Genomic DNA, 26,738 nt, shown 5'->3' with positions numbered 1-26,738 from the left:
ACCACACAAATACTCCTACCCACCATGAAAATACCCTTACCACTCAAATACCCTTACCTACCCTAATCCCTAAAAACAAACTTACCACACAATACCCTTAACTAACCCTAAACCCAAAAAATAATCTTCAATCAATCAATTTGAATTTGTAGAGCTCACTACTCACCCGTAAGTGTCTCAAGGCGCTGCAGGGGGGGAGGAGGGTGTCGGTCCTCTGTGCTTCAGTCGAGGAGCAAGTCTTAAGGTCCTTCCTGAACTGAAGTAACAATGGTGACTTCCTGAGGTGAGGAGGCAAGGTGTTCAGCTCATGCCTCGAGGTAGGCAAAGGATCATCCTCCAGTCGAAGCCCTCTGTATGCGGAGTACTGTGCCTAGTGTCTGTTGAATGGAGCAGAGAGGTCTGGGCGGGGGAGTAGAAGATGATGCAGAGGTTGAGGTAGGTGAGCCCTAGGTCGTGGAGAGCCCTGTAGGCATGGAGTTTGAACTTGATCCTTTTCTCAATGGGGAGGAAGTGGAGGTCTCTTAGGTATCTGTTGATGTGTTCGCAGCAGGCTATATCGAGGATGACTCTAGTGGAGGTGTTTTGGATGTGCTGTAGTTTCTTCAGGTTCTTCTGGGTGGTGCCGGCGTACAGGGGGTTGCCATAGTTGAGTCTGTTGGTGACCAGGGCGTGGGTTATGGTCTTGTGGCAGTTGTATGGGATCCATTTGAAGATTTCCGGAGAAGTCGGAGTGTATGGGAACAGGAGGATGCGACAGAGTTGACTTGGCGGGTCATGGTGAGGGATGAATCCAGGATGAAGCCAAGGTTGCGTGCGTGATTTGTTGGGGTGGGGTGGGGGGGTGCCCCATGTAGCAGGCCACCAGTATTTGTCCCAGGCTGATGTGGAAGGTCCCAGAATTAGGATCTCAGTCTTGTCAGAGTTGAGCTTGAGGCAGCTCTCCTTCATCCATGCGGTTACTGCTCCCATCCCATTGTGGAAATTCTTCTTGCCAGTTGCAGGGTTTTCGGTCAGTGAGAGGATCAGCTGAGTGTCCAGGCCATGGTTTCTGACAATGGACGCTAGCAGGCCATGTAAATGTTGAAGAGTGTGAAGCTCAGGCAGGAGCCCTGGGGTACTCCGCAGCTGATCTTTGTAAGTTCTGACTGGTATGGTGGGAGTCTGACTCTCTGTGTTCTGCCGGCCAGGAAGGAGTGTATCCACTGAGGCCAGCTGCGTGGAGTCTGGAGCAGGGGGTGTGATGGGAGACTGTGTCGAAAGCGGCCAATAGGTCCAGTACGGTAAGGCTGCTATTTGCCGCAGTCAAACAGCGAGCGGATGTCATTTGAGGCAGTGAGGAGGGCAGTCTCCGTGCTATGGCTGCTCCTGAAGCCTGACTGGGAGATGTCCAAGATGTTGTTATCTTCAATTTGTTTGCAGAGCTGTGAGTTGATGGCCTTTTTTATGCCCTTGGCTGGGAAAGGCAGCAGAAAGATGGGGCGGTAGTTCTTGAGGTCCAGGGGGTCGGCCTTAGGTTTCTTCAGATGTAAGCAGATTTCGGTGTGCTTCCAGTCCTCGGGGAAGGTAGTCGACTCCATGGAGCATTTGAGAGTGTGGCAGAGCTCGGGTGCAATTACTTTGTTGAAGATGTGGTGAGGGCAGGGCTGTGTGAGGGCTCCGGGGTGGATGCTGCTCACGATGGAGCAGGTCTTGTCCGTGGTCCAGCAGTGCAAGAGCTGTGAAGGTTCAGAGGATCGAGCTGGAGGGTTGTTGGTGGGCTTGGAGGGTCTGAAGCTATCGTAAATGTCCTTAATTTTTTGATGTAAAAAGGTGGCTAGTCTGTCGCAGAGATCTTGAGATGGAGGGATGTTTGCCGCTTCCAACTGGGGTTTGCCAATCTCTTGAACCACGGCAAAGAGCTCTTTGGTGTTGTGTGCGGTGGCAATGATGAGCTCCTGCAGGGAGGCATTCCTGGTTGATCTGAGGTGGTGGTGGGATTTGATGGTGTATTTGAAGGCCACAAGGTCTTCCTGGGACTTGGGTTTTTTCCATCTTTTTTCTAGCTATCTGCAGGTATGCCTGGAGTCCTGCGGGGGAAAACAAGCTGGCCTTCTTGAAGTTGTGGTTAGCTGAGGTCATTAGGAGCAGTGCTAGGGTGTTGACGCATTCGGAGATCCATCGGTGGAAGTTCCGTGCTGAGATGTTTGCATCTGTGGCAAGGGGAGGAGGTGACTTGCGGAAGGTGTTGGTGAGATGTTCCTCAGCGATCTGGTTCCATTTCCTACGTGGGGAGCGGAGGGTGCAGAGGTGGACAGTAGGTGTTGTGATAGAGAAATGAATACAGTGGTGGTTGATCCAGTGTAGTGTGGAGGTGTTCTCGATGGTGATGTTGCTGCTGATGTTGCTGGTGGAGAAAACGGGTAGAGTGCGTGTCCAGTGATGTGTGCTGGCGAGGTGACCAGTTGCTTGAGGCCTATAGTGGTGAGGTTCTTGAGCAGGGAAGGGGTGTTGTGGTCACTGCAGCTGTCGATGTGGTAGCTAAGGTCACCAAGAAGAAGGCAGTTCATGGAGGCAAGTGCGTGGGGAGATATGATGATGATGATGGAGTCGGTGAAGGCTGAGCGGGGCTGGGTGGTCTGTAGATGAGGGTGCCGAGGAAGGGGGACTTAGGGGTGACATAGATCTGGAAATGTGGGTCCTCCATGATGGGGGAGGGTTCTTCTACATTGGTTGTCAGCCAGAGGCGTAGATTTTAGTTGCTGGGGATGGCGATGCCCGGTTCTGACGCTGGGTTCATCAATGTTTTGGTGTCCGGGCAGGTGGACTCTAGCAGGTCCCAGAGTTCTATGGTGTGTTTGTGGAGGGAGTGTATGTTGAGAAAGATGCAGCTGATGCACCCAGGGTGGGTGCTCGATGGTCCAATGGTGGGAGGGTCTGGCACCTGGTGTAGGGCGAAGGTGTGGAGGCAGTAGAAACTGGAGAAAGCTCTGTGGGTGTCTCTGGGTGATGCGAGATGATGGGCGGTGGAGCTTCCTATGTTCAGCGCTTGGAGGGTCTCCGCGTTGTAGCTATTGATGGTCGGGGGTCCAGGGTTCATGGCTCTGGGCGTGGTCCAGGCATGGACAGGTGCAGACGGGCTTGCCTTTGTCATGCCAGTGGCACGTCTGTTGCATGTGGCCACTATTATGAAGGGGAGGGGCCGGTCTGCTGGGAGGCGGGAGGGAGGAAAAGGAGGCTTCACAAGGAGGTGGCCGGCCACAGGGGCAGCAGTGGCAGGGATGGAGCGTGGGAAGAGGGAAAGGTGCAAAAGTAAAAAAGAAAAAGCAGAAAAATGACACAGAAAAAGAGACAGGAAGAAAATATAGATGACAAAAAGCAAAAGCCACACAGAGAGAGATGATCTTAAGGCCACCAGGGAGAGGGGAGAGTAAAAAGTTCAAAAACATAAGGATTGCTAGGCACCAGGAAAAATAAGAGTTTCATGTCTACTTGCAGGCACATTTCCACATTTCTGATATGAATATTTCTATATATCTCTTTTTCCTTTACATATATTTTTTCTCATGCATATGTTTTTCTCTTGTTTGGACATTTCCGCAATCACATAAAAGTATAAACACATCATTTTGAAAACAAATTAATCAAGTCCTCTATAAGTTCAATTAATCTATTATTGCAAAAACGTTGCATCATAAAGTTCCTGTGCTTATTTTGATGTGTACAAAGCAAAGTCCTACTGTTCATTAAAGTGTCCTGTGCTTTTTTCGATATGCAGTTTGTTTCCATATATCAAGAACGGAGTCATTCTATCAGTTTGGAGGCTCCAAATTGCATTATGTAAATCACACATACAACAGTACAGTGATAAGAAAAGTGACTAATGTCTAAAAGTGCAGAGATCATAATTTTTGTATATATTTCATTTTTAAAAACTTTTTGGGGAAATGTTTATATTTTTTAAAACATGTTTTAAATTTTCTTAAAGATTTTCTAATTTTTTTACAAAAAGTTTTATTATCTTTTTTAAAAAGAAAATTATTAAATGTTTAAATTTCTTTTAAAAATTACTAACCACTATACCAATCTTCATTTCAAACAAAAATCATCAAAAATCAAGATGCATGTTAAGATAAATATAGCACATTATCATGATTCAATCAATGGAGGTTCAATGTTAAACACAGTATATCAAGTTCCTATCCTGTACAGTACTCATAGGAATACATGAAGTTCTGCATCATGGTTCAGTCCCCATGGAGCCTCAGTATTTAATAACATTAGCCATTTGTATACAGATTACCTCAGGGACCGTTCACGATCTCCTCCTCACCCAAACGAACCCAAACAGCTGATTGTTCAACTAAACTCATGGGAACTTTAATTACCCAGGCGAAAAGACGAATGGATGAACAAATTATTAAGATTGAACAATTGACTAAAGATCTAGAGAAAACAGTTAATCAACAAGAAGTCTCTAATCAGTTAGCCAAAATAGAAGAACGAATTAAGAATAGGGAAGAAGAAATCAAATCACGTAAGGCACACAAATTCAATAGAGACAAACTGGATAATGAACATGGAAGAATTTATACGTTTGCTCGTAAATACAACAGTTTAAGAACAAAAGATGTGTCAAAGAGTGGAGTAGAAGTTGCCATACATCACACTTCCGCTGACGACAGTTCTGAGATAGGCTCCTCTGCGGATGAGGCACCATGTAACAGATTGGATTTTCAGGGGGAAATGCGTCTTATGCAAATGGTTATGCCACCCCCTGGCCAAAACCGCAGACGGGGCCGAGGAGGCGGAAGGCGGGGCGGGGCAAGAGGAAGAAGCAATCAGTACAAGGAATAGGATTGAACTCTTATTCCTTTAATAGTTTGAACCACTCGAGTACTGTTGTTAACATCTCCAATAGCATCTTAACAGACAATCAAATACGCATTCTTGATTTAGGACTTAGCTTCTGTCCTAATGTCCAATGGGACTATGTCAGCACACGGATCGAGCTCTATAAATTTGTTCGCAAATTACGTTTAATTAAACACTTTTCCAATAAGGATAAAATCCTTTCTGTAGAAAATGGGAACAGCAGGGCTCCACCGTCGGGATTTAGCATTGCGGATAGTACAGAATTGATTGCCATTAATGATTTAGCTAAGGAAAGCAATGAATCTAGATGCTCGGCAAATGACAATACTAACATCAATACCTCTATGCTCAATGAGATGGGGTTTATCACTAATCTTCATAACACAAGTCATCTAAAATCATCGAGCAAATGTAATCCTCCACTACCTAGCGGAAATTTGATTGATAGATTTCATGAGCTGGTAATTGGGGATATTGATAAATTCTGCATGAAAGTTCCATCGGAAATTACAAATAGATTTAATTTTACACAACAAGATTGGAAAGACCTGAATGTACTGAGAACCAATACGTCTATCATCATCAAGCCCTCTGATAAGGGCGGTAACATCGCCATCTTGGACATATAAGATTACACCAAAGAAGCTTATCGACAATTGACTAATGTAGATCACTATGACAAGTTGCGGATTAATCCTATAACTCAATATCAATTGACTTATCATGAGATGCTTAAAGAATGGCACATCAAACAACTTATTGATTATGATGAGTTCATATATTTGAAAATTGATTATCCTACAATTCCATGTATTTACTTTTTGCCCAAAATCCATAAGAACAAATCACATCCCCCAGGCAGACCTGTAGTTAGTATGAACCAGTCCTTGCTGGAGAATACTTCGCGATATTTAGACCTGTTTCTGTGCACCTTTGTCACTGAACTACCATCTTATTTACGTGACACCAAGGATTTCCTGGCTAAGATACACAATATTCCGTGGCACAGAGATTATCTAATGGTCACCATGGATGTGGCCTCTCTGTACACCTCCATTAAACATCAATATGGGATACAAGCATGTAGATCTTTTTTACAAACACAACCCATTGAATTCCTTGAACACACAGACATGCTTTTATCTATGCTGCAATTTTGCCTGACCCATAACCTGTTCCTATTTGATAATGACAGTTTTTTGCAAAAACAAGGGACGGCTATGGGGGCCTCTTTTGCTCCCACATATGCCAATCTATATATGGGCTGGTCGGAGAAAGAGGTGGCATGGCCTGAGAACAATAACATCTACATGGACAGGGTCGTGTTGTGGGTGTGATATATTGATGACCTTTTTATTATCTGGGATGGCTCTGATCAGCTACTTCTGGAATATATAAACATACTGAATGACAATCAATTTAATATTCACTTGGAAACCACCTTCAGCAGAGAGACAATTGAATTTTTAGATGTTTTACTAGAAGTGAAAAATGATCAATTAGAGACTACCATCTATCGCAAACCCACGGCATGCAATTCCATTCTGCATGCCAACAGTGGACATCCCACAACATTAAAATGGAGTATACCATATAGCCAGTTTCTGCGGGCTCGCAGAATATGCTCCGATGAGAGCAGATATGATTTAGAAATTAGGACAATGACAGAAAGATTTTTAAATAGAGGATATCCTCTCAAAATCTTGGTGGATGCACAGAACAGAGTTAAATATAAAAGCAGAGATGAGTTACTTTTTAATAACACACTCACAAATAGTGAGATAAAACAATCGTACCCTAGAATATTTTTGGAATATAATCAACAACATGGCTCTTTGAAAACCATACTACAAAAAAACTTGCATATCTTACAGAATGATCCCAATTATAGGGATATCATTGACCCACATCCATCCATATATTTTCGTAAGGCTCGCTCACTAGGGGATCATTTGACTAGAAGTTTTTTCTTCACAAAAGAAAATACATCCTGGTTGAGCAAAAAATGTTTGGGGTTTTGGAAGTGTGGCCGCTGTAAGGCGTGTAAATATTCACAAAACATGCAGAGATACCAAACTTTTGATGGTCGCTATTGTGACATCAAGGATCGTATCACGTGTGATACTGAATTTGTGGTTTATGTTGTGGAATGTGGATGTCATAAAAATTACATTGGTAGTACCATCCACAAGCTAAAAGTCAGATTCTTACAAGATTTTAGAGACATTAAAAATCAAGATAGAACATATCCCTTGGCCAAACACTTTTGGGATACACATAAAGGGGATTCCTGTACACTAATATTCTATCGTATTAAATCCATTAAAAACAATCCTAGAGCCGGAGATAGATTCCATTTGTCTGAGCTCGGATGTTCTAAGATGATTTTACTACTTGGTTCAGAATCTCCCTGGGGGCACAATCTTGATGCGGAATTACATGTCCATTTATGATAAAATATAGGACCATTTATGAAATATTATGAGATGGGTTTTAAGTGGTATAAAAGTTTGCCTCTATTGGACTTTGTGCACAATATAATTTCTATAATCGCCATTTATACTGGGTGATTTTAATGTTGCATATGGTTTTGAAGAATCTATGAGAATATATGTTTGTCTTTGATTGGTCTTTCGGTCTTTTGACCTTTTGATTTTGATTTTTTCTTCCCTTTAAATTTATAGGAGAGTAGATGTATAGATATAAGTTTCCATCATTGTTTTTCACTTGTGATAGACACATAATTTAATATAGGAGTGGTTTTGTCCAATTAGCACTTTGCACTTTATTCAATGGCCTTTTTATCTTTAATACGTGCATAAATTATAATCCTGTAATAAAGATTGAGATAGAGTAGATCAGTCCTATAAAATAAATATCTTTTTTGGGTCAGCAATTTTAGACATTTTGAAGAAGTAAAGAGAAATCTAGGAGGCAAGGAATAAAATGATCACATATATGGGCCAAAATACATGATGTTATCAAAAATAAAGGCCATACAGAAGAAAAAAATTCCCAGCACGGTTTAGCGACATATCGTGATTATCTGTATATATTTATTGCACTTGACACTTTATGATCGATTTTAGATCATGAATTAAACAACGATTATAATTTCATTTACTGTAAAATTGTAACAATAATGGATGTCATTTTAGCATTTAACTATAGGATTTTAGCTATTCTACCGTTAGGATTGTATTTATCAACAATTTATAACATTGTACAGTATTTAAAATATTGAAACTATTTATATAAAAACTAATATTGAAGAGTAACTCTTATAAATATTTGGTAAATCAGATTGAAAATCGTTGATTAAGAGAAATTGATGATAGTGGTTTAAAAAGTGCAATAATATAAGCCTTTTAAAATGTTAATTTTGACATGACATTGAGATGATGATAGATTCACATGCAAGGACTTTGTTGCACATTAGGTAAATACAGCAATGAGACTTAGAATCATTAGTTAATTTTCTATCACATTTGCTGGCATTTATTATGAATTAATGAAACATGTGCTGGATACATGATGGCTCAATGTCCAGATTACCGAAAACAGTTCATGTCAATATTGTTGAGTTAAAATTGTGTATTTATGTGCTGATCTACTTAAGCTTTTTGCATGTTTAAAGATGGCCGCTACATTAGGTCACACTAGAATGTAATGAAAACAAATGATGGAGCTTAACTCACATATATGTTGCCGGTTTTATGGCCGAGTTTGTCCAGCAGAAGGCGTTTGCCGAAACGCGTTGACACTCGTTGCAGGATACTGTGAAACCATTATATGGAATAAATTCGATACAATTCAACTTTGAACTGTTTAACTTTACTTTGTCCCTATGACCGGGATTTGACTAAGGGACTGGTGCAGCCGTCGGATGGATATTGTTCCATCAGTTGAAGATTTTATTTATATATATATATATATATATATATATATATATATATATATATATATATATATATATATATATATATATATATATATATATAACCTACTGGCGGTCACCATAAGGTAGATATAGTTAGGGACCATAGAAAAAGCATATATTTTTTTAACTTTCCTATATCTTTGGCACCGCTTGACAAATCTTCATGAAATTTTCCCAAAAAAAGTGTGCCGGTTACTCTTGTTGGGCATGGAAAGCCATAGGGTTACCTCTCAAGCGGGGGCTGAGAAAAAAGGGGGCTGGGGAGGGTAAAAAAACGTGTGTTTCCCATATTAATTCCCATAGGAGTTTTGAACACAAGTACAGCCCGAACCGCTGGACGGAATTATACCAAATATGGCAGAAAGGTAGCTTTTGGTCCTCAGATTATGTGTAAATCCGTTCAGAAGTTGACGTGAAATTCAAGGAAATCCAAATTTGTATATCTAGGGCTGCGGATCCTCCCCAACGACTTTACAAAAAATAAGAGCTTGTGCAGAGATCTGCAGAGCCCTGATTGGCTGCCAACACTTCACCCAGGAAGTGTTACCAGCCATCTTGGGACTTGGCTTCAGCTGTGCCCCTAAAATAAGTGGAAAAAAAGAAATGGGGCCAGGGTAGGGACACCCTGACCCCTTAGCTCTGCCGCTGGGTTCCCAGAGGGAGCCCGCCAGGGCAAAAAAGCACTTTAAAAAAGAAATTGGTGCAAATTCATGACATTGCAGATTAGTGTCAAAAGTTTTTTTTTTAAATTAAAATTTTTAAAAAAAGAAAGAAAAACAAGCGTGGTCTCCTGCGCTTGTTTTAATAATGCCCCTGGGTGGGCCAGTGCCCGGGCCACGTAAAATATAAAGGAAGGGGGTGCACTGGGATCCCCTCCTGGACGTATTTATGCCCTGGAGACGGCCACCTCCAGGGGCTTTGATTCAATAATATGCTGGGGTTGAGCCCCCCACGCAGCCCCGGGACCACCACCTCCTCAGAGCAATTCATTTCAAGTAAGGGGGGGTGCAGCCCCCCTGCAGTCCCCGGGGACCACCACATCCCCAGGGCAGAAAGAAAATGACTAAGAGGGTCTTTTGTGGTCAAATCAAATCAAATCATTAACATTTATAAAGCGCGCTACTCACCCGTGCGGGTCTCAAGGCACTAGGGGAAAAGGGGGGGTTATCGCTGCTCGAACAGCCACGTCTTTAGGAGTCTCCGGAAAGCGGAGTGGTCCTGGGTGGTCCTGAGGCTGGTGGGGAGGGAGTTGCAGGTCTTGGCCGCCAGTAAGGAGAAAGATCTCCCACCCGCCGTGGAGCGGCGGATGCGAGGGACAGCAGCGAGTGCGAGGCCAGAGGAGCGGAGGAGGCGGGTGGGGACGTAGAAGTTGAGGCGTCTGTTGAGGTATTCTGGTCCCTTGTCGTGGAGGGCTTTGTGTGCGTGGGTGAGAAGTCGGAAGGTGATCCTTTTGCTGACTGGGAGCCAATGCAGGTGTCTCAGGTGTGCAGAGATGTGGCTGCTGCGGGGTACGTCGAGGATGAGGCGGGCCGAGGCGTTTTGAATGCGTTGCAGGCGATTTTGGAGTTTGGCTGTGGTCCCGGCGTAGAGGGTGTTGCCGTAGTCCAGGCGGCTCGTGACGAGGGCGTGGGTCGCGGTTTTTCTGGTGTCGGCGGGGATCCAGCGGAAGATCTTGCGGAGCATGCGGAGGGTGAGGAAGCAGGCGGAGGACACGGCGTTGACTTACTTGGTCATGGTGAGAAGAGGGTCCAAGATGAAGCCGAGGTTGCGGGCGTGGTCTGTGGGGGTCGGTGCGGTGCCGAGGGCCGTGGACCACCAGGAGACGTCCCAGGCGGACGGGGTGTTGCCGAGGATGAGGACTTCCGTTTTTTCAGAGTTCAGCTTTAGGCGGCTGAGCCTCATCCAATCTGCGACGTCCTTCATACCCTCTTGTAGGTTGGTCTTGGCGCTGGCGGGGTCCTTGGTGAGGGAGAGTATAAGTTGGGTGTCGTCGGCGTAGGAGGTGATGATGATGTCGTCCCCAGCCCTGGGGACCACCACCTGTCAGGAGCAATTAATTAAAAGTAAGGCGGGCCACATGGCACCCCCGGGGACCATCATCTCCCTGTGGCAAATTCAAACATTGGATGGCGGGGCACCGTGGCCCACCTCCTGGAGCCACATATGGCCCTGAGGACCGCCAACCCCCAGTGCCAGCTCCTGCTATGTCCCGGGTGTCCACCCTCGGGACATAGCTGTTTGTTCTGACTTGGCGGAAGCTCCTGCTTGCTGGGAGTGGAGGTTTCCTCCGATTCCCTGCCCGAAACAGAGGAAATAATTTCTCTCACAGATACAGCAATGCTGGATCCCGCAGGTGGCGGATAGCTGGCTGGGACCGTGGGGGCCTTGCGGCGCTGATCCGAAGTCTGAGCAAACAGCTCTCTCTTGCTGGGAGCAGAGATTTCCTTTGTTTCCCTGCCTGAAAGAGAGGAAACAATTGCTCTCACAGACACAGCAATGCTGGCTCCCGCAGGAGTGGACAGCCGGCTGGGACTGTGGGGGCCTTGGGCCGCTGATACGAAGTCTGAGCAAACAGCTCTCTCTTGCTGGGAGCTGAGGTTTCCTCTGTTTACCTGCCCGAAACAGAGGAAACAAACGCTCCCACAGACATAGCAATGCTGGCTCCTGCAGGCGGCGGCCAGCCGGCTAGGACCATGGGGGCCTTGAGGCTCCCCCTGTGGTCCGCAATGGCCCTGGAGGTCACTCAGGTGACACGGCCGAACCCCCGGGGATGGAGTCCTCAGGGCCGAGATCAGCTAGTGGAGGAGGACCACATAGCCCCAAGCAAAAAAAAAAAAATTTGTGGCTGGGCCCCGGGGCCTAGATTGGCCGAGGGAGGGGGGCAGTGTGCCCCCCCAACTGAACTGTAGTGGGCCCCTCCCCTAAATGGCAATTCAACAAGGTAGCACTTACTAACTAACCAGTAGAAAGTGCCCCAGTTGGATAGAGATTTTGTGAAAAACTGTGGACACTTGTAGATAAATGAGTGATGAGCTTCCGTTCTGGCCATGATGCTCATTTCACAAAAATTACACTTCAACAGGAAGCACTTACAAATATAAAAGTACCAGGCCCAAGGCCTGTGGTTGGGTTAATGTATAGTAATGACAATTACTTTACATTAAAAAAAATCGAAATCCACTGGAAAAAAAACAAAGGTTACAGGGACATTATAGTTAGGAAATAGAATGTAAAAAAAAAACCTTAGAAATTCACTTAAAAAAAAATAAAGGTTACAGCGACGTTATAGTTAGGTTCTGAATTTCCTCGCACAAAACCAGAGAAATTCAGCAGTTATAGTTAGAGTTATTTCAAGTACCTATAACTCGCAGACCAAAGTAACTATAACTCACGCCCTCGCCATGCATTGCTAATAAATGCAAATATTACATCACTCATGACAACTTTTATAACATCAATAAAAATATGAACGAAACAAAAGTCAAATTATTGAAGAAAAAACTGTGAATGGCGAGGGCACGAGTTATAGTTATCTTGGCCACCTGTTATAGTTACTTGAAATAATTCTAACTGCTGAATTTGTCTGGTTTTGTGAGAGTAAATTAAGAAACTAACTATAACGCCCCTGGAGCCTTTGTTTTTTTTTCTATTAATATAATCTGGGAGAATGAAAGCAGGCAGGACAGCCCCTTGGGGCAGTGGGGAGCAGAGAGCACCAGAGAGTCGTTGGGTGGAGAGGGGAGGGAGATTCAATTTAATAACTGGGCACTGCTGAGCTCTTAAAAACTATTTAACGAATGCTGTCCTTGCGAAAGTGGAGTGATCAGGCTTGAGTAGGACACAGTTGCGTATCGACTCGTATAAAATTGTCCAGAGAGCTATATCTCTATTTATAGAAATAATTATGGCGCTGAAGTGTGCACTCGCCTTTTGTGCAAGAAGACCTGCAGGGTTATTCCTTCAGTCCAATATGTTTCAATGAAGTTGGGAGATGCTACAGCTCACTTACATATTTGGCATCCCGATTCATATGCTTCCAGGGTCACAGAGACAGATTTATTTACAACGATTTACGTTCACAATCACCCGATTTTGGTTACATTGAGGAAACGGGATTAGAAAGCGGGTGTTCTGCGTACAAAGTCAGTCTCGGCCTGCAGACACGCCGCTCACAAGAAATTAAAAGTGCATGACTTGCCTTTACAAACATGCCCAAGGCGAGCTGTCTACCAGACGTTTGAGAGGATGTAGCTGGCACTGCAGAGTGACAAACCATAGTAGGCACCACGCCAAGAGGCAGCTGTCAATGTAAACAAAGATGGGTCTGGACCAGGACAGAAGAAACGTATTCCTGGCTCTTACCGAACAGCAAAATACAAGGTCTCGCTCACTGCCTTGCACAGGGCCTGTTTTAAGGCCCATTTAGACATGCTGCAAACCTTGGTGTTAGTTTACTGCATGGATTTAACCCCTTGTCATTTTTTTTTTACTTTTTATGATCAATCCAGCATTGCTGGTGGCATCACAGTGCAGTTAGGTTGTTTTCGGGAAAGAGGGAGGAGATGTGGCCTAACGGCCAAGCTGCCAACTTTGGAACTGGGGAACCAGGTGCAAGTCCCGGCGTCAGCTCACCAAACTGTGATCCTGGGCAAAACACTTAATCTCCCGGTGCCTTCAAAAAATGAATCTGACCTTTTGTAACATGGGCCAGATGTAGCAAAGGGTTTTTCCCATTCTGTGTCAATGGGAAAATCTGTTCGTACATATGGCCCGTAATGTGGTGCACTCGGGCCGAGTTCGCTCGAAGTAAAACTGCCAAAACACACGCTGGCGACTCTTGGGAAGTTTCACTGGCTTAATGTACTTCAAAGGAGTCTCAGATGGGGGAGCCTCACGCGACTGGAGATATGAGAGATGTTAAACAGAGCCCAGAGGCTACAATGGGCTGATCAGTGTGGGAAACGTCAAGAGAATGTATAGAAAGGCCAACAGGCAGACGTAACAGGACGAACAAAAACTAAAGTTGGAAGAAACTACTATTGCTTAAAATCTTCCTTCAGAGTCCCTGGCCAATAAATAACCACCACTGAGCTGTGTTATCTTAATACCTGTTTTTATTTACTTCTTGTGGTGTGCGCTAACGTAGGCACTGTCTGCATTTCGCCTACTTAACAACCTCTATACCGTCTTAATAGGTATGTGCATGTTTGAGTATCTTGTGCGGCAACTTACGCCTTGTGCGCATGAGCAACAGGGGAGGGGGTCTTGTCCCAGAGGATGGTTGCCCTTTGAGGGGTACTTATCGGGAACAGAGCTTACAGCTACTTGAACAAGAAGGGTAAGGTGCACGGTCCGTGTGTGGTGTAGAGAAGAGCAACTATAAAAAAGGCACCAGGAAGTTTATGCCATGAAGGCGGTCACCAAGTTTTGAACTGTAGAGGTATTTGGGGCTATCTACTTTGAAAATGTTTTGGGTGTCATCTGCGCAGTTATACGAGGTAAGGTTGTATGATTTAATCAGATTTGGCAAGGGACAGATTATGAATATTAGAGGGGATATTATGGGCAGCCGAGGAACGATACAGTGTTGTGTGTGAGGAAGTGATGTGAAAGGAGTTAGGTAGACCACGCTTCAAATGTCTGTGAAATGAGAAGCAATCAGTTTTAAAGCATTTTCACACATGCTGATATTGTGAAGTTTTTGCAGTCGCATGTGGAGGTGGGGAGTGTCAAATGTAGCTGATAAATCCAAAAGTATTAAGGCAGCTACTCCGTTTCTGTCAACTCAGAGTTTTAGAATATCCCAGATGAATATGATGGCTGCCTCTGCTTGACAGGTGAGGCACCTGACTGAAGACCTGATAATGGAACTGCAGCACACCCACACAATGCTAACAGGCTGCATAAACATTCTTCGCAACCACACTGGTCCAAGAAACAACAGCCCAACAACAGCTTCTGATTTGCCAGTAGCCTGTGTGGTTCAAATTCAGCAGAATTATGGGATACCAGATACCAGCAAGGAAAACTAGTGACATTAGAACTTTCCTTTAGTTTGTTGCCTTAGATCTGTAAAACATATATAGGAATGACACACTTTATAATGAAAGGTTTGCAGCAAAAAAACGGGTAAGAACTTTACATCTGATTGCTTTGTACAACAAGCACTGGTAAAGCCAAAATGTCTCACCTTTGAGAATTATTGGTTTTGTTAATGGTTTCAGCCATATTGTACAGCATCCCTGATGCTGTGCAGCATGTGTAAATAAGGGGAAAAACACCTATGATAGAACTGGCTATGTCAATTTGTAGTTGTGCACATGATACATGTGCGCACCTTCAAAATAACGCAACTGCTTATTTTTGTCTATTTATTTTCTGATCCAGTTACATCAACAAATAAAAAGAAAAAGATGCACAGAAGTTGTATTAAGTGTAGGTGGAGAACAATATTGAGGGTGCGAGTGGGGGGGAAGTCACATGGGGTGGTGGAGAGGGAAAGCAACGGGTGACAGAGAAGGAGGGTGTGGATTGGGGAAGTAAAAGGGAGGCCAGAGGGGACAGAAGCAGCGAGGAGAGCAACCTGGGGAGAAGAAACAGCAGGCAAGTGGAGCGGGCGGGGAGAAGCATGCAATGAAGAAAGCAATAGGGGGGGACATCTGACTAAGCACAACATCGAGGTGCCGTGTAGAAGCATGCAGGGAAAGAGAAGTATCGAAAGGAGACCACTGGAAAACACATGCACTCTTGTGGAGTGCTTAACCAAAAAAAAAGTATAATTGAAAAGCAAACAGTGGAAGCATAAAAGTGAGTAACTCGAAAAAGATGGTAAAAAAGGCTACAATCCATAGGAAAAACACAAGATTGACAAGCTGAGACACGAACAAGAGGCAGGCAAATGAAAATGGAACTAAGCCAACCAATGGTAAGCAATAGGCTGGCTCTGGGGACCTGTATGTTCTTGCTAGGATCACAATATGTCTTTCACAATCACTCAGGGCGGGGCTCGACAGGAAAAGAATGGTAGAAAAAGGGTTAGCCCCCAGTTAACAGTTGTGCCCTTCATAACTGATGAGCCAACTATTTGTTTTTGGTGCCTGACACTGCCTTGCCGGACACCCAACTAGCTTTTAGGGTCGAGCCTGCGTCGCATGCGCTTGCGCATGAGTTTCACTAAGACGCTTTAGTAATTAAAAAGGGCTTGGAGCCCTGTCCACATCACGTCAGTGTCTGGCATTGGCTTGTGGGCTTGCCTGTTAGAATGTGCTTGATTTCATTAGTGGAAGGCATGCACATGTCATGCCTTTTCCGGTGGATAAGCATGCAGGTCATGCCTATTCTGATGGATAGCCCTCCTCGAGCGCATCTACCAAGTACAGAAAACATGCGAGGCTCGCTGTTTTCTGTCCGGCTCGTGGACTACTTTTTCTCTATTTTCCCAGCGCGATCTCTCTTGGCAGAAGTCGAGCGCTTTACATAATATCGGCCCTGTTACACAGTTAATTGCACTTTTTCAGGTTACATACATAAATGCACTTTTGCGGATAGGTTTCATTACCAGTGAAAAGTCGGGTTAGGAGTTTACAACGCTATCAGCTCTAACACGAGCAAACGCAAGACCCGTTGCATTGCAAATGCTTGTTTTATCTTGTTTTCAGGGAAAACTGATACGTCTTCACTGTAATTGTGGTTGGTGGTTATCTTTTGGTTTTAGGCCAGATTGTGGATTTTGGTACTTACAAGTTACTTTTAGAATTTCAAGCTCTCTGTGTCTCTTGAATCTGGTAAGGCTTATAAGGGGAAGGGTTGCGATGGCGGTTTCAGGCAGAAGAAGGTTAGCGAATGTGGGGACTGACAGAAGCGGAGGCAAGGGACATCTCAACAACGGTGGGGGCTCAGAGAAAAGGGGCCGTCGGTATCACCCACCCCTAGCTGTACATAAGGATCTCACTGATTCACCAAGATAACGCTTCAGTTAAAGGAAGCAACATCCCTACCACTGCACCTCACTGCGCTGCTGCTTTCAGGAGGGGAGGACTAAGGGAGTTCAGCACAAGTGCAGGATGAAAAAATGACGGAAGGTCGAAGATAGAAGGAAAAAGAAAGAAAAGGCAGTTTGATCTCACATACTGTCTTAAATCCGGCTTAAAACACTACAGATTCTTCTTATATTTTTTTTTAGGCTATTCATTAAAGTGCTCGTAGCAGACCGAAAATAAGATGCCATAACCGTGCACTACTATTTTTATACAGCAGATGGAGCAAGGACATTAAGTGTCAACAAAAAAGATTTGTAATCCAACGAGTATACCGTTGACATGAGTTCAGGTACACTGGAGAGAGGATAGTCTGCGATTTATCGTTTTTTTCGCGTTTTCTATTTCTGAAGAACGGATAAACTGACCAGGTAAAGTTCTCGAAACAAAACTGTATTATTAGCATTTCCAGACTAAAAGCTGGATAAAAATATTTAACCCAAAAAACATGTCGGAATGGTTCACAATGACTTGCCTTCGAGATAAAAGCACGCAAATTTCCATAAACCGTTTAAAAGCGGTATTCACAAACATTCGCATTGGATCAAATGTTAAAATCTCTTTACTATCAGCGTTCTTATTTTCCTAGCGGTTTAATTTAAACACAGTCTGCCACCTAGCACACCACCTATCGGTGATAAAGAACTTCAAGCAAAACGTGCGCAAGTAAACAAACTAAAGACATGCAGTTTTAGTTACACTAATTTACAGGGGATATATATATTTCGTAATCAGATCCCCTTATATTTAGGCCATGCTGATTAGTCATAGCGCGAGAAGAACTGCTTTCGTTCTTATGATGCCTAAATTTACGATTAAAGTGCCTCTTCGGTGGGATGACTTGTGAATCAGAAACCCTCTGTGGAGCAGGTGTACGCTGACCGTAACCGTTATGCTTCTGCAACATAAACAACCATTGGCAAAGCCAACAGGCCTCACCTATATGATTGCTGAGCTGTTGGCTTTACCAAATTTTGTCTGTAGAGTAATCTTTAAAAAAATGTAAAAGAAAAAATATTTCAAAATTCTGGACGAAAAGCAAACTTCTTATGGTATCTCAAAACTGCACATTGACTTCAATCTTTATAAATGACATGGTATATTTTTCAAATACTTTTGCCCAGTAAACGCTGAAAAGAATATAATAATAATAATAAGGAAGTGTCACAACTTAAAGGGGAATGCTCGCAAGTCCTAATTTACTTTCCAATGGATTCAACCATTTGCTCCTCATCAGTAGCTCTGCGCAGATTAACTGCTTTTGAAAAGTGTCAAACTAAGTACACCTTCTGCCTCATATGCCATCGAAATGCAGCAGAAGGCCCTTACCCCAGCATCATGTGTGCCAAAGCCAGTGTGTTAATGAAATAGATAAAAATGTAGGAGATAATGCAAAACAATATTAAAGTCCGCTCTTCAGCCATACCCAGCTATAATCATCCCTGTTGCTATGCTTCTACAGGTAAACTGGGAGGGGTGGGGAGCAATATAGCCTGGGCAGGGGGAATTTGAGAGCTAAAGCAGTACAGAAGGGAGAGAGTAGAAGACGTACTTTCACTGAGTGCTGAATAAAAAGAAAAAAGTAATCCCTTCAATGTGAGCAGTGGAAGGCTACAAGTCAGCCGATCTGAAAGATTGTAAATAGACTATGTTGTAGAACAGGACCAAATACTAGATGATGAAGGCAAATAATTAAATAGGAAGCAAACAAGTCTTATTGAAAATAAAGTCATCCAGTGGTATGCAATGGGCAGACTGCAAGTTCACTGTAAACTCAAAATATTTCTTTTGCAACTCGGTAGCTTGAACTGTCTGGTAGGCTCGACATAAAAAGTGGTTTCCTTCCAGCACTTTTGATCTAGACCACAAAAGGCATTCCAACTTGTATACTGCCATATTTCCACTGGGAATAAAACGAGAGGGAGGGGGCATCTAATACAGCCCTTGTCAGCAGAGGAGTAGATAGGGCCGCCGCACTAAGGCCCCCTTAGGTCTCAATTGGCTGCTCTACTTTCACAGCGGTTGCTTAACCATGGATGTAGGCACCAACCAGTCAGCCCAATGGGCCACCAGTTCTCTCATCTTCAGATTGCAGAACTGCCTGAAAGAATCTAAATGGGCTGTATAAAGATAATTCTATACTTTTATTCCATAACTTTAATCACAATTGCAGAGACATCGTTGAGGACTGAGTTATTAGAGATGTTTGGGGTGGTATTTTGGAATATGCCCATCAAGTCACTAGAAATGCTTAGTTCAAGTACACACAGTTATACTATGTACACCGGACTTATCTGTCCCCACACTGCATAATAAGATGTATGAGAGAGCTAGTGATTCATGCCCCAGATTTATACAGACAGTCACACCTTTTATCACATGATGTGGGAGTGTTGCCACATTCAGGCAAGGGATAGGAGGGGTGTTGGAGGAGGAGGCAGGGTAAATGTCTCACTACAGCAGCTTCAGTGCCTTCTGAGTTAGTTTTGCAGGGCCAGACCACTTTAACTTTCTGGCACATTAATTTGTGTTCCTTCTGGCAATTTCCGGTGCCTAATCGATGAAATTACAGATCTGTTAGAGGTGCTCAAGGCTTCCAGAAATGGATGCCTGATATGGCCAAATGAACGAATGCTGAGGTGGCCACCCTCACATCCTTGCGCACACACAGAACAGCAGGAGAATGTTCTCAAACAACTGGGATACCATCTTGATCACACTAGATGGCAACACAGACAAGTGGCCATCAAGAATTGCAGAATAGATATAATCCTCGCTTTCATAATGTTGAAGGCCTCGGGTGCTTCCTTATTTCCGTCATGGCTGGTATGTGTTAAGTGGCTAGCAATAGCATATTGGAAGATTTGTATATTAAATTATAAGGGGACACACTGAGGGATTTTATTTTTCTTCTTGCTGGGTTCGTTGACATTTAGGGCCAGATGTAGCAAATGGTTTTTCCCATTCTGTGTCAATGGGAAAATGTGTTCATACATATGGCCCTTAGATACTGCTTGAATATCACATGTAGAATTAGACTACATATCAGACATAACATATTGGTTTGAAAGATGGTAACGTGGTTTATAGTTGTTTACTACTCCATATGGTGTAGAGGACTGAGGACATGGTGGTAAAGTAACTGAAAAGCAAACAAAGATCCATTCAAGAAAAAAAGTTTAATCACAATGGTAAAATCTACATTGTGATTCTACGCAAATGGAGTAAAACGACCTCCCTTAGACATGTGAAACACTCCCATCTCTCGTCTTCCTCATGTCTGCGCTCTGCTAACCATCAGAGGAAACCTGGGATAAAAGGAAATGATCTGAAAATCAGCCTTAATATATAGAACTCACCTTTGAGCCTGGCTATCCTGCATTTCTCTATTCTTCCGCTGGTGTTGTGCATTCTCCTCTACATCCTGCTGAGCCCTTCTGCTTCCCACATCTCCCCCTCCTGACTGCTCAGACCTGCAGATTTCCACAGCACTCTCTGCTGCTCCCAGCTTCCCACTAGCCAAGAGCTCTCCGACCTTTTCCAAACACATCAGACAACATGACATTAATGGCCACCAAATACAGGATTACCAATAGTGATCACTCTTTTGCATTAGAAGAGTTACCGTCAGCAATGTAATAATCCTCTAGAAATATGTTTTGTAAATGCGGTCATCTTATCTCCTCACTCTAGATTATCAGTTTCTTAAAATACATACCATTTGGTTTAAAATAATGCTTTTATTTTTTGCCAAAGGAGCCTCTCAAAAATGTCATTTTCTGAAAAGGAAAAACACTTTCGCCTCCAAATACAAATTTTCATTGTTAGTAAATACATGTTTGGTTCCCAAACATTGACTTGTCATTTTCATCAGTACTTACATGTACAACTCCGACACACTGACATATTGTGCCTCACTAGCCCATGCAATACCATCATATGCTGAGGATACTTGAGGATGCCCAAAACAGCTCCAGATGGCAAGTGTAACTCCAAAACCACCATTGTGCGAGGGTAGCATACCACAATGCCAAAGACACACACAATATGTCTAGAATGGCCATCAATATGCCACAGATCCCCCCCAAGATGTTAGTGGTGGTTGGATTACAAAAACAATGCCCACAAGATGCCAAGAATGGCCACCATTATGACAGTGGATGGCCAATAGTTGGTCCAAAGATGTGCAGAATTATGCTAGCACTGGGCTTTATAATATCAAAGATGTTCACAATAATATGACAATAATAGACAGCGTTATGTCAGAAGTGGTCATCATTATGCTAGAGTCGATATCTTTATGGTTGAAGAGGTGTAAATTAGGCCAGGGATTTTCCCAGTATGGATAGAAGGATAACCATTATGCAAGTGATTACTATCATTATGCCAGGAAACATATGCCTGTGGGTCAATACCAAAGGTGGCCTCAGGTGAAAGGGATGGCCAACAAGAGATAATCTCTACACTGCACAGAAAGAAAACAAACGAACACAAAGACCTCTAGCAGCTGCTCCGACCCCTTTTCTCCCAGGATCGGGCTGTGTCCACACCCCGTTTGCACACTTGCCCCAGAATGCTTCTGCCCACACCCAAGTTGAATAGCTGCCATCCCCCTGCAATGCTTTCAATGCATGACAAGCAAATAATGCAACAAATACGGTTACCCACCTGTCGGAATCATGGTGTCATCCACTGGTAAGTATGACTCAGCTGCAATCGAAACTTCATGATCGTAGACACTGCCTGCACCCTACAAAAGGCATTAATTCATATTAATGGGGACAGAGGCTATTTACAAGATCTTCCACAAATGGACATCAGCAGTGTGTTTAAAAAAAACATCAGGCTGCAAACACTTTGTTTTCAAAACAAGATGTAGCAATACCCTCTAATTTACAGTATCGTTTTAAGGGGGAAATTAGTAAACGTATCATCACTTTATCTTTCTGTAAATTTTTCCTTGAAGTCACATTTTCATTAGCAGTTGAACTAAGCATGTACATAGAACTAATCTATATGCAATACCTGATTCTTACGACCTACAATTATTATTTTCCAAATGTCCCCTAATATTCCCTATTCATTCACTGCGTAAGATGGAGAGGTATTGTTTACTCTTTTGTTAAATAAAGTATTAAACACAGTTTTCTTCTATAAAAATGATATTCTTAGAAAGCGAAAAAAATTCTAGTTACTGGGTACTTGGATCACATAGACACATTCCTTTCTAAGATGGCCATCATACAAATGAAATATATGTTTCCTGCAAAATGAAGGGCAGCGAAATCACATTACAAACTTGAGAAACAAGACAGGATAGTGCTAACAAGCAAACGTGTTTAAGTGTAAAATGTCTTCCCTTGAATAAAAAATAAAAAAATAGAATTTGTCATCTGGCTAACCTGACATTCCTTATACAATTACAATACAACGAAATACAATACAATTCAATTAGAGAAGCTATAGTGCTGGTAAAAGAACAAACGACCCACACCCATTTTTTTGTTCAAAAGGAACCATTCGTGGCGTAAATGTCTGATCTTGATTCAAAGAAACAGATCTGTCTTTCATGTCAGCAGACAGAATTAGAACTGTGGAAAATTTGTAAGTATTGTGAAATATGTGTATGTTTAGGAGTACAGGTGATAATAGGGGGTTCAGGGGGGAGGTATAGGGAGTGGTTACTTGCAAGGTCGTAGTAACCCACAAAGCCATATCTCTGTAGGATTGGTGTAAGAAAATGCCTCGTTGCATGGTTACCCCCTGACTTTTTGCCTTTGCTGATGCTAAGTTTTGATTTGAAAGTGTGCTGAGGCCTGCTAACCAGTCCCCAGCACCAGTGTTCTTTCCCTAACCTGTACTTTTGTTTTCACAATTGGCACACCCTGGCATCCAGGTAAGTCCCTTGTAACGGGTACCCTTGGTATCAAGGGCCCCGATGCCAGGGAAGGTATCTAAGGGCTGCAGCATATCTTATGCCACCGTGGGGACCCCTCACTCAGCACAGACACACTGCTTGCCAGCTTGTGTGTGCTAGTGAGGACAAAACGAGTAAGTCGACATGGCACTCCCCTCAGGGTGCCATGCCAACCTCACACTGCCTATGCAGTATAGATAAGTCACCCCTCTAGCAGGCCTTACAGCCCTAAGGCAGGGTGCACTATACCATAGGTGAGAGCACCAGTGCACGAGCACTGTGCCCCTACAGTGTCTAAGCAAAACCTTAGACATTGTAAGTGCAGGGTAGCCATAAGAGTATATGGTCTGGGAGTCTGTCATGCACGAACTCCACAGCACCATAATGGCTACACTGAAAACTGTGAAGTTTGGTATCAAACTTCTCAGCACAATAAATGCACACTGATGCCAGTGTACATTTTATTGTAACATCCACCCCAGAGGGCACCTTAGAGGTGCCCCCTGAAACCTTAACCGACTATCCGTGTAGGCTGACTGGTTTTAGCAGCCTGCCACACTAGAGACATGTTGCTGGCCACATGGGGAGAGTGCCTTTGTCACCCTGTGGCTAGTAACAAAGCCTGTACTGGGTGGAGGTGCTTCACACCTCCCCCTGCAGGAACTCTAACACCTGGCGGTGAGCCTCAAAGGCTCACCCCCTTTGTTACAGCACCACAGGGCACTCCAGCTAGTGGAGTTGCCCGCCCCCTCCGGCCACGGCCCCACTTTTGGCGGCAAGGCCGGAGGAGATAATGAGAAAAACAAGGAGGAGTCACTGGCCAGTCAGGACAGCCCCTAAGGCGACTCTGACTTTTAGAAATCCTCCATCTTGCAGATGGAGGATTCCCCCAATAGGGATAGGAATGTGCCCCCCTCCCCTTGGGAGGAGGCACAAAGAGGGTGTACCCATCCTCAGGGCTAGTAGCCATTGGCTACTAACCCCCCAGACCTAAACACGCCCTTAAATTTAGTATTTAAGGGCTCCCCAGAACCTAGGAACTCAGATTCCTGCAACCTAAGAAGAAGAGGACTGCTAAGCTGAAAAACCCTGCAGAGAAGACAGAGACACCAACTGCTTTGGGCCCAGCTCTACCGGCCTGTCTCCCCACTTCTAAAGACACTGCTCCAGCGACGCTTTCCCCAGGGACTAGCGACCTCTGAATCCTAAGAGGACTGCCCTGCTCTAGAAGGACCAAGAACTCCCGAGGACAGCGGCTCTGTTCACCCAAGACTGCAACTTTGTTACAAAGGAGCAACTTTAAAACAACTTGCGTTTCCCGCCGGAAGCGTGAGACTTGCTACTCTGCACCCGATGCCCCCAGCTCGACTTGTGGAGAACAAACACTTCAGGGAGGACTCCCCGGCGACTGCGAGACCGTGAGTAGCCAGAGTTGCCCCCACAGCGACGCCTGCAGAGGGACTCCTGAGGCTCCCCCTGACCGCGACTGCCGGTTCCTCAGATCCCGACGCCTGGTAAAGACTCTGCACCTGCAGCCCCCAGGACCTGAAGGATCCGAACTCCAGTGCAGGAATGTCCCCTAGGAGGCCCTCTCCCTTGCCCAGGTGGTGGCAACCCCAAGGAGCCCCCCCCTTGCCTGCCTGCATCGCTGAAGAGACCCCTTGGTCTCCCATTGAAACCTATTGAAAACCCGACGCATGTTTGCACACTGCACCCGGGCGCCCCCGTGCTGCTGAGGGTGTACTTTCTGTGCTGACCTGTGTCCCCCCGGTGCCCTACAAAACCCCCCTGGTCTGCCCTCCGAAGACGAGGGTACTTACCTGCTGGCAGACGGGAACCGGGGCACCCCCTTCTCCATTGAAGCCTATGCGTTTTGGGCACCACTTTGACCTCTGCACCTGACCGGCCCTGAGCTGCTGGTGTGGTAACTTTGGGGTTGCTCTGAACCCCGAACGGTGGGCTACCTTGGACCCAAACTTGAACCCCGTAGGTGGTTTACTTATATGCAAAAACTAACAAACCCTTACTCCCCCTGGGAACTGTGAAAATTGCACTGTGTCTAGTTTTAAAATAGCTATATGTGATTTACATGAAAACTGTGTATGCTATTTTGATTATTCAAAGTTCCTAAAGTACCTACCTGCAATACCTTTCATTTGAAGTATTACATGTAAAATTTGAACCTGTGGTTCTTAAAATAAACTAAGAAAATATATTTTTCTATACAAAAACCTATTGGCCTGGAATTGTCTTTGAGTGTGTGTTCCTCATTTATTGCTTGTGTATGTACAACAAATGCTTAACACTACTCCTTTGATAAGCCTACTGCTCGACCACACTACCACAAAATAGAGCATTAGTATTATCTCTTTTTGCCACTATCTTACCTCTAAGGGGAACCCTTGGACTCTGTGCATACTACTCCTTACTTTGAAATAGTGCATACAGAGCCAACTTCCTATAATTGGCATACATGAACCAACTCATCTAAAAGGTTTCATAAGTGTGCACCTGGAGTCGAAAAGTTCTCTTAAAATCTACTGGGGTTGGTGGTGGCCAGGACATCTCCAAGATGTCAGGTGTGTTTTAGAAATGCTACCCGCACCTCCTCTGCCATCTGCACCAATCTGGCTGCCTAACCACAAATCCTGCCACTTATGTTTCCCCACAGCACCTGAGAAGGGTGCTGGGGTGAGAAGACCAATGAGAATGCTGGGCTTGATGGTGGAGATGGATTGAGCTGCAGCAGCAGCCAGGGCAAGATGGTGGCCACCTACTGAAATGGCCCTGCGCCATTGCTCAGAGGTCCCAAGAAAGGGAGATTTCGGCCGTGTCAGAGGAGGGGGTGCCTGCAGATACGGTGGTGAAAAGAAGACAACGCCAGCTAGGAGTCTTTTATCTTCATTCCACCTCCACTCTTGCCCCAGCAATAACTGCCGTTTTCACACCGCCCCTCAAAGTTCCACATTTCACGCAGGGAATTGGAACCAGACAGCCCCACCATTCTATACACGACAACCCATCACACCCCCTTTCTTCACAAAATAAAATGAAATCTGTGAACTCCAAAAAAACATAAGCCAACATATATGCACAGGTAAACAGGTGATTGACTCATACCATTTAATACAGACTGCAATCTTTGAATCTCATAGGACATGATTTCACCCTTCCTGACACTCTCCTGTCCATACAACCATCCATGTAACCTTCCCCTGTTTCTACACCCATCTCTCTGCCAACACAGTCCTTTTTAGATTCCGGCCCAACAGTAACAAAAGATTTGTTCAATTTCTTCCCGTTTTCTAACAGAACTACATGATCTAGAAACTTCCTCAATTTTGCAGGAGAAGAAACCCTAGACAACCCCTTTTGCACAAACCCCAGTTTCTTAATTCTCACCCAATCTCTTTCCTGAACAAGCAAACCCTCGTGTTGTTTCACCATTGTTCTGTATTTTTCCTGTACCACAGATCTCACATCCACCACACTTTCCAACTTATCCATATCAACATTCTTCTGAGCCATCCATTCCTTATTTAACTTTGACAACCTACTCTACATCTTAGTAATGTGAATGGGGATATCCCGGTGCTAATATGGGTTTTGTCCTAATCCCTCACAGTAAGTCTTCAACAGCTTCTTTCCACTGTAGCCCACTGACAAGTGCCAGCCGCAAATTGTCTTCTACGACGCGGTTCAACCTCTCCACCAACCCGCTGCTACGAGGATGATAAAGGGATATTAGAATGTGCTTTATTCCCAAGCCAGCCAAGAAATCTTGAAACTAGCTGGGTACAGTTATCTGTTACGATCTCTTCTGGGAAACCTTCCCACAAGAACACTTCTTTAAAAAACTTAGGCCCTCATTCCAACCCTGGCGGTCATGGACCGCCAGGGTGGAGGGACACGGAAGCACCGGCAACAGGCTGGCGGTGCTTCCAGGGCCATTCTGACCGCAGCGGTAAAGCCACGGTCAGAAAAGGGGATCCGG

At 44.3% G+C, this 26,738-nt stretch overlaps 1 protein-coding gene across 1 annotated transcript in view; it reads right to left on the bottom strand.

Moving 5' to 3' along the window:
- Positions 1-26,738, bottom strand: part of GALM (galactose mutarotase) — a 168,743-nt gene that overhangs the window by 34,826 nt on the left and 107,179 nt on the right. Inside the window, exon 4 of the mRNA XM_069235097.1 lies at positions 21,496-21,577. Coding sequence (XP_069091198.1) covers positions 21,496-21,577 — 82 coding nt within the window. The remainder of the gene's footprint in view (positions 1-21,495; positions 21,578-26,738) is intronic.

This window comes from Pleurodeles waltl, chromosome 5, assembly GCF_031143425.1.
Source record: "Pleurodeles waltl isolate 20211129_DDA chromosome 5, aPleWal1.hap1.20221129, whole genome shotgun sequence".
NCBI lineage: Eukaryota > Metazoa > Chordata > Amphibia > Caudata > Salamandridae > Pleurodeles > Pleurodeles waltl.
Note: the sequence above shows the minus strand (reverse complement) of the source record. Positions and strands in the feature narration are given on the sequence as shown.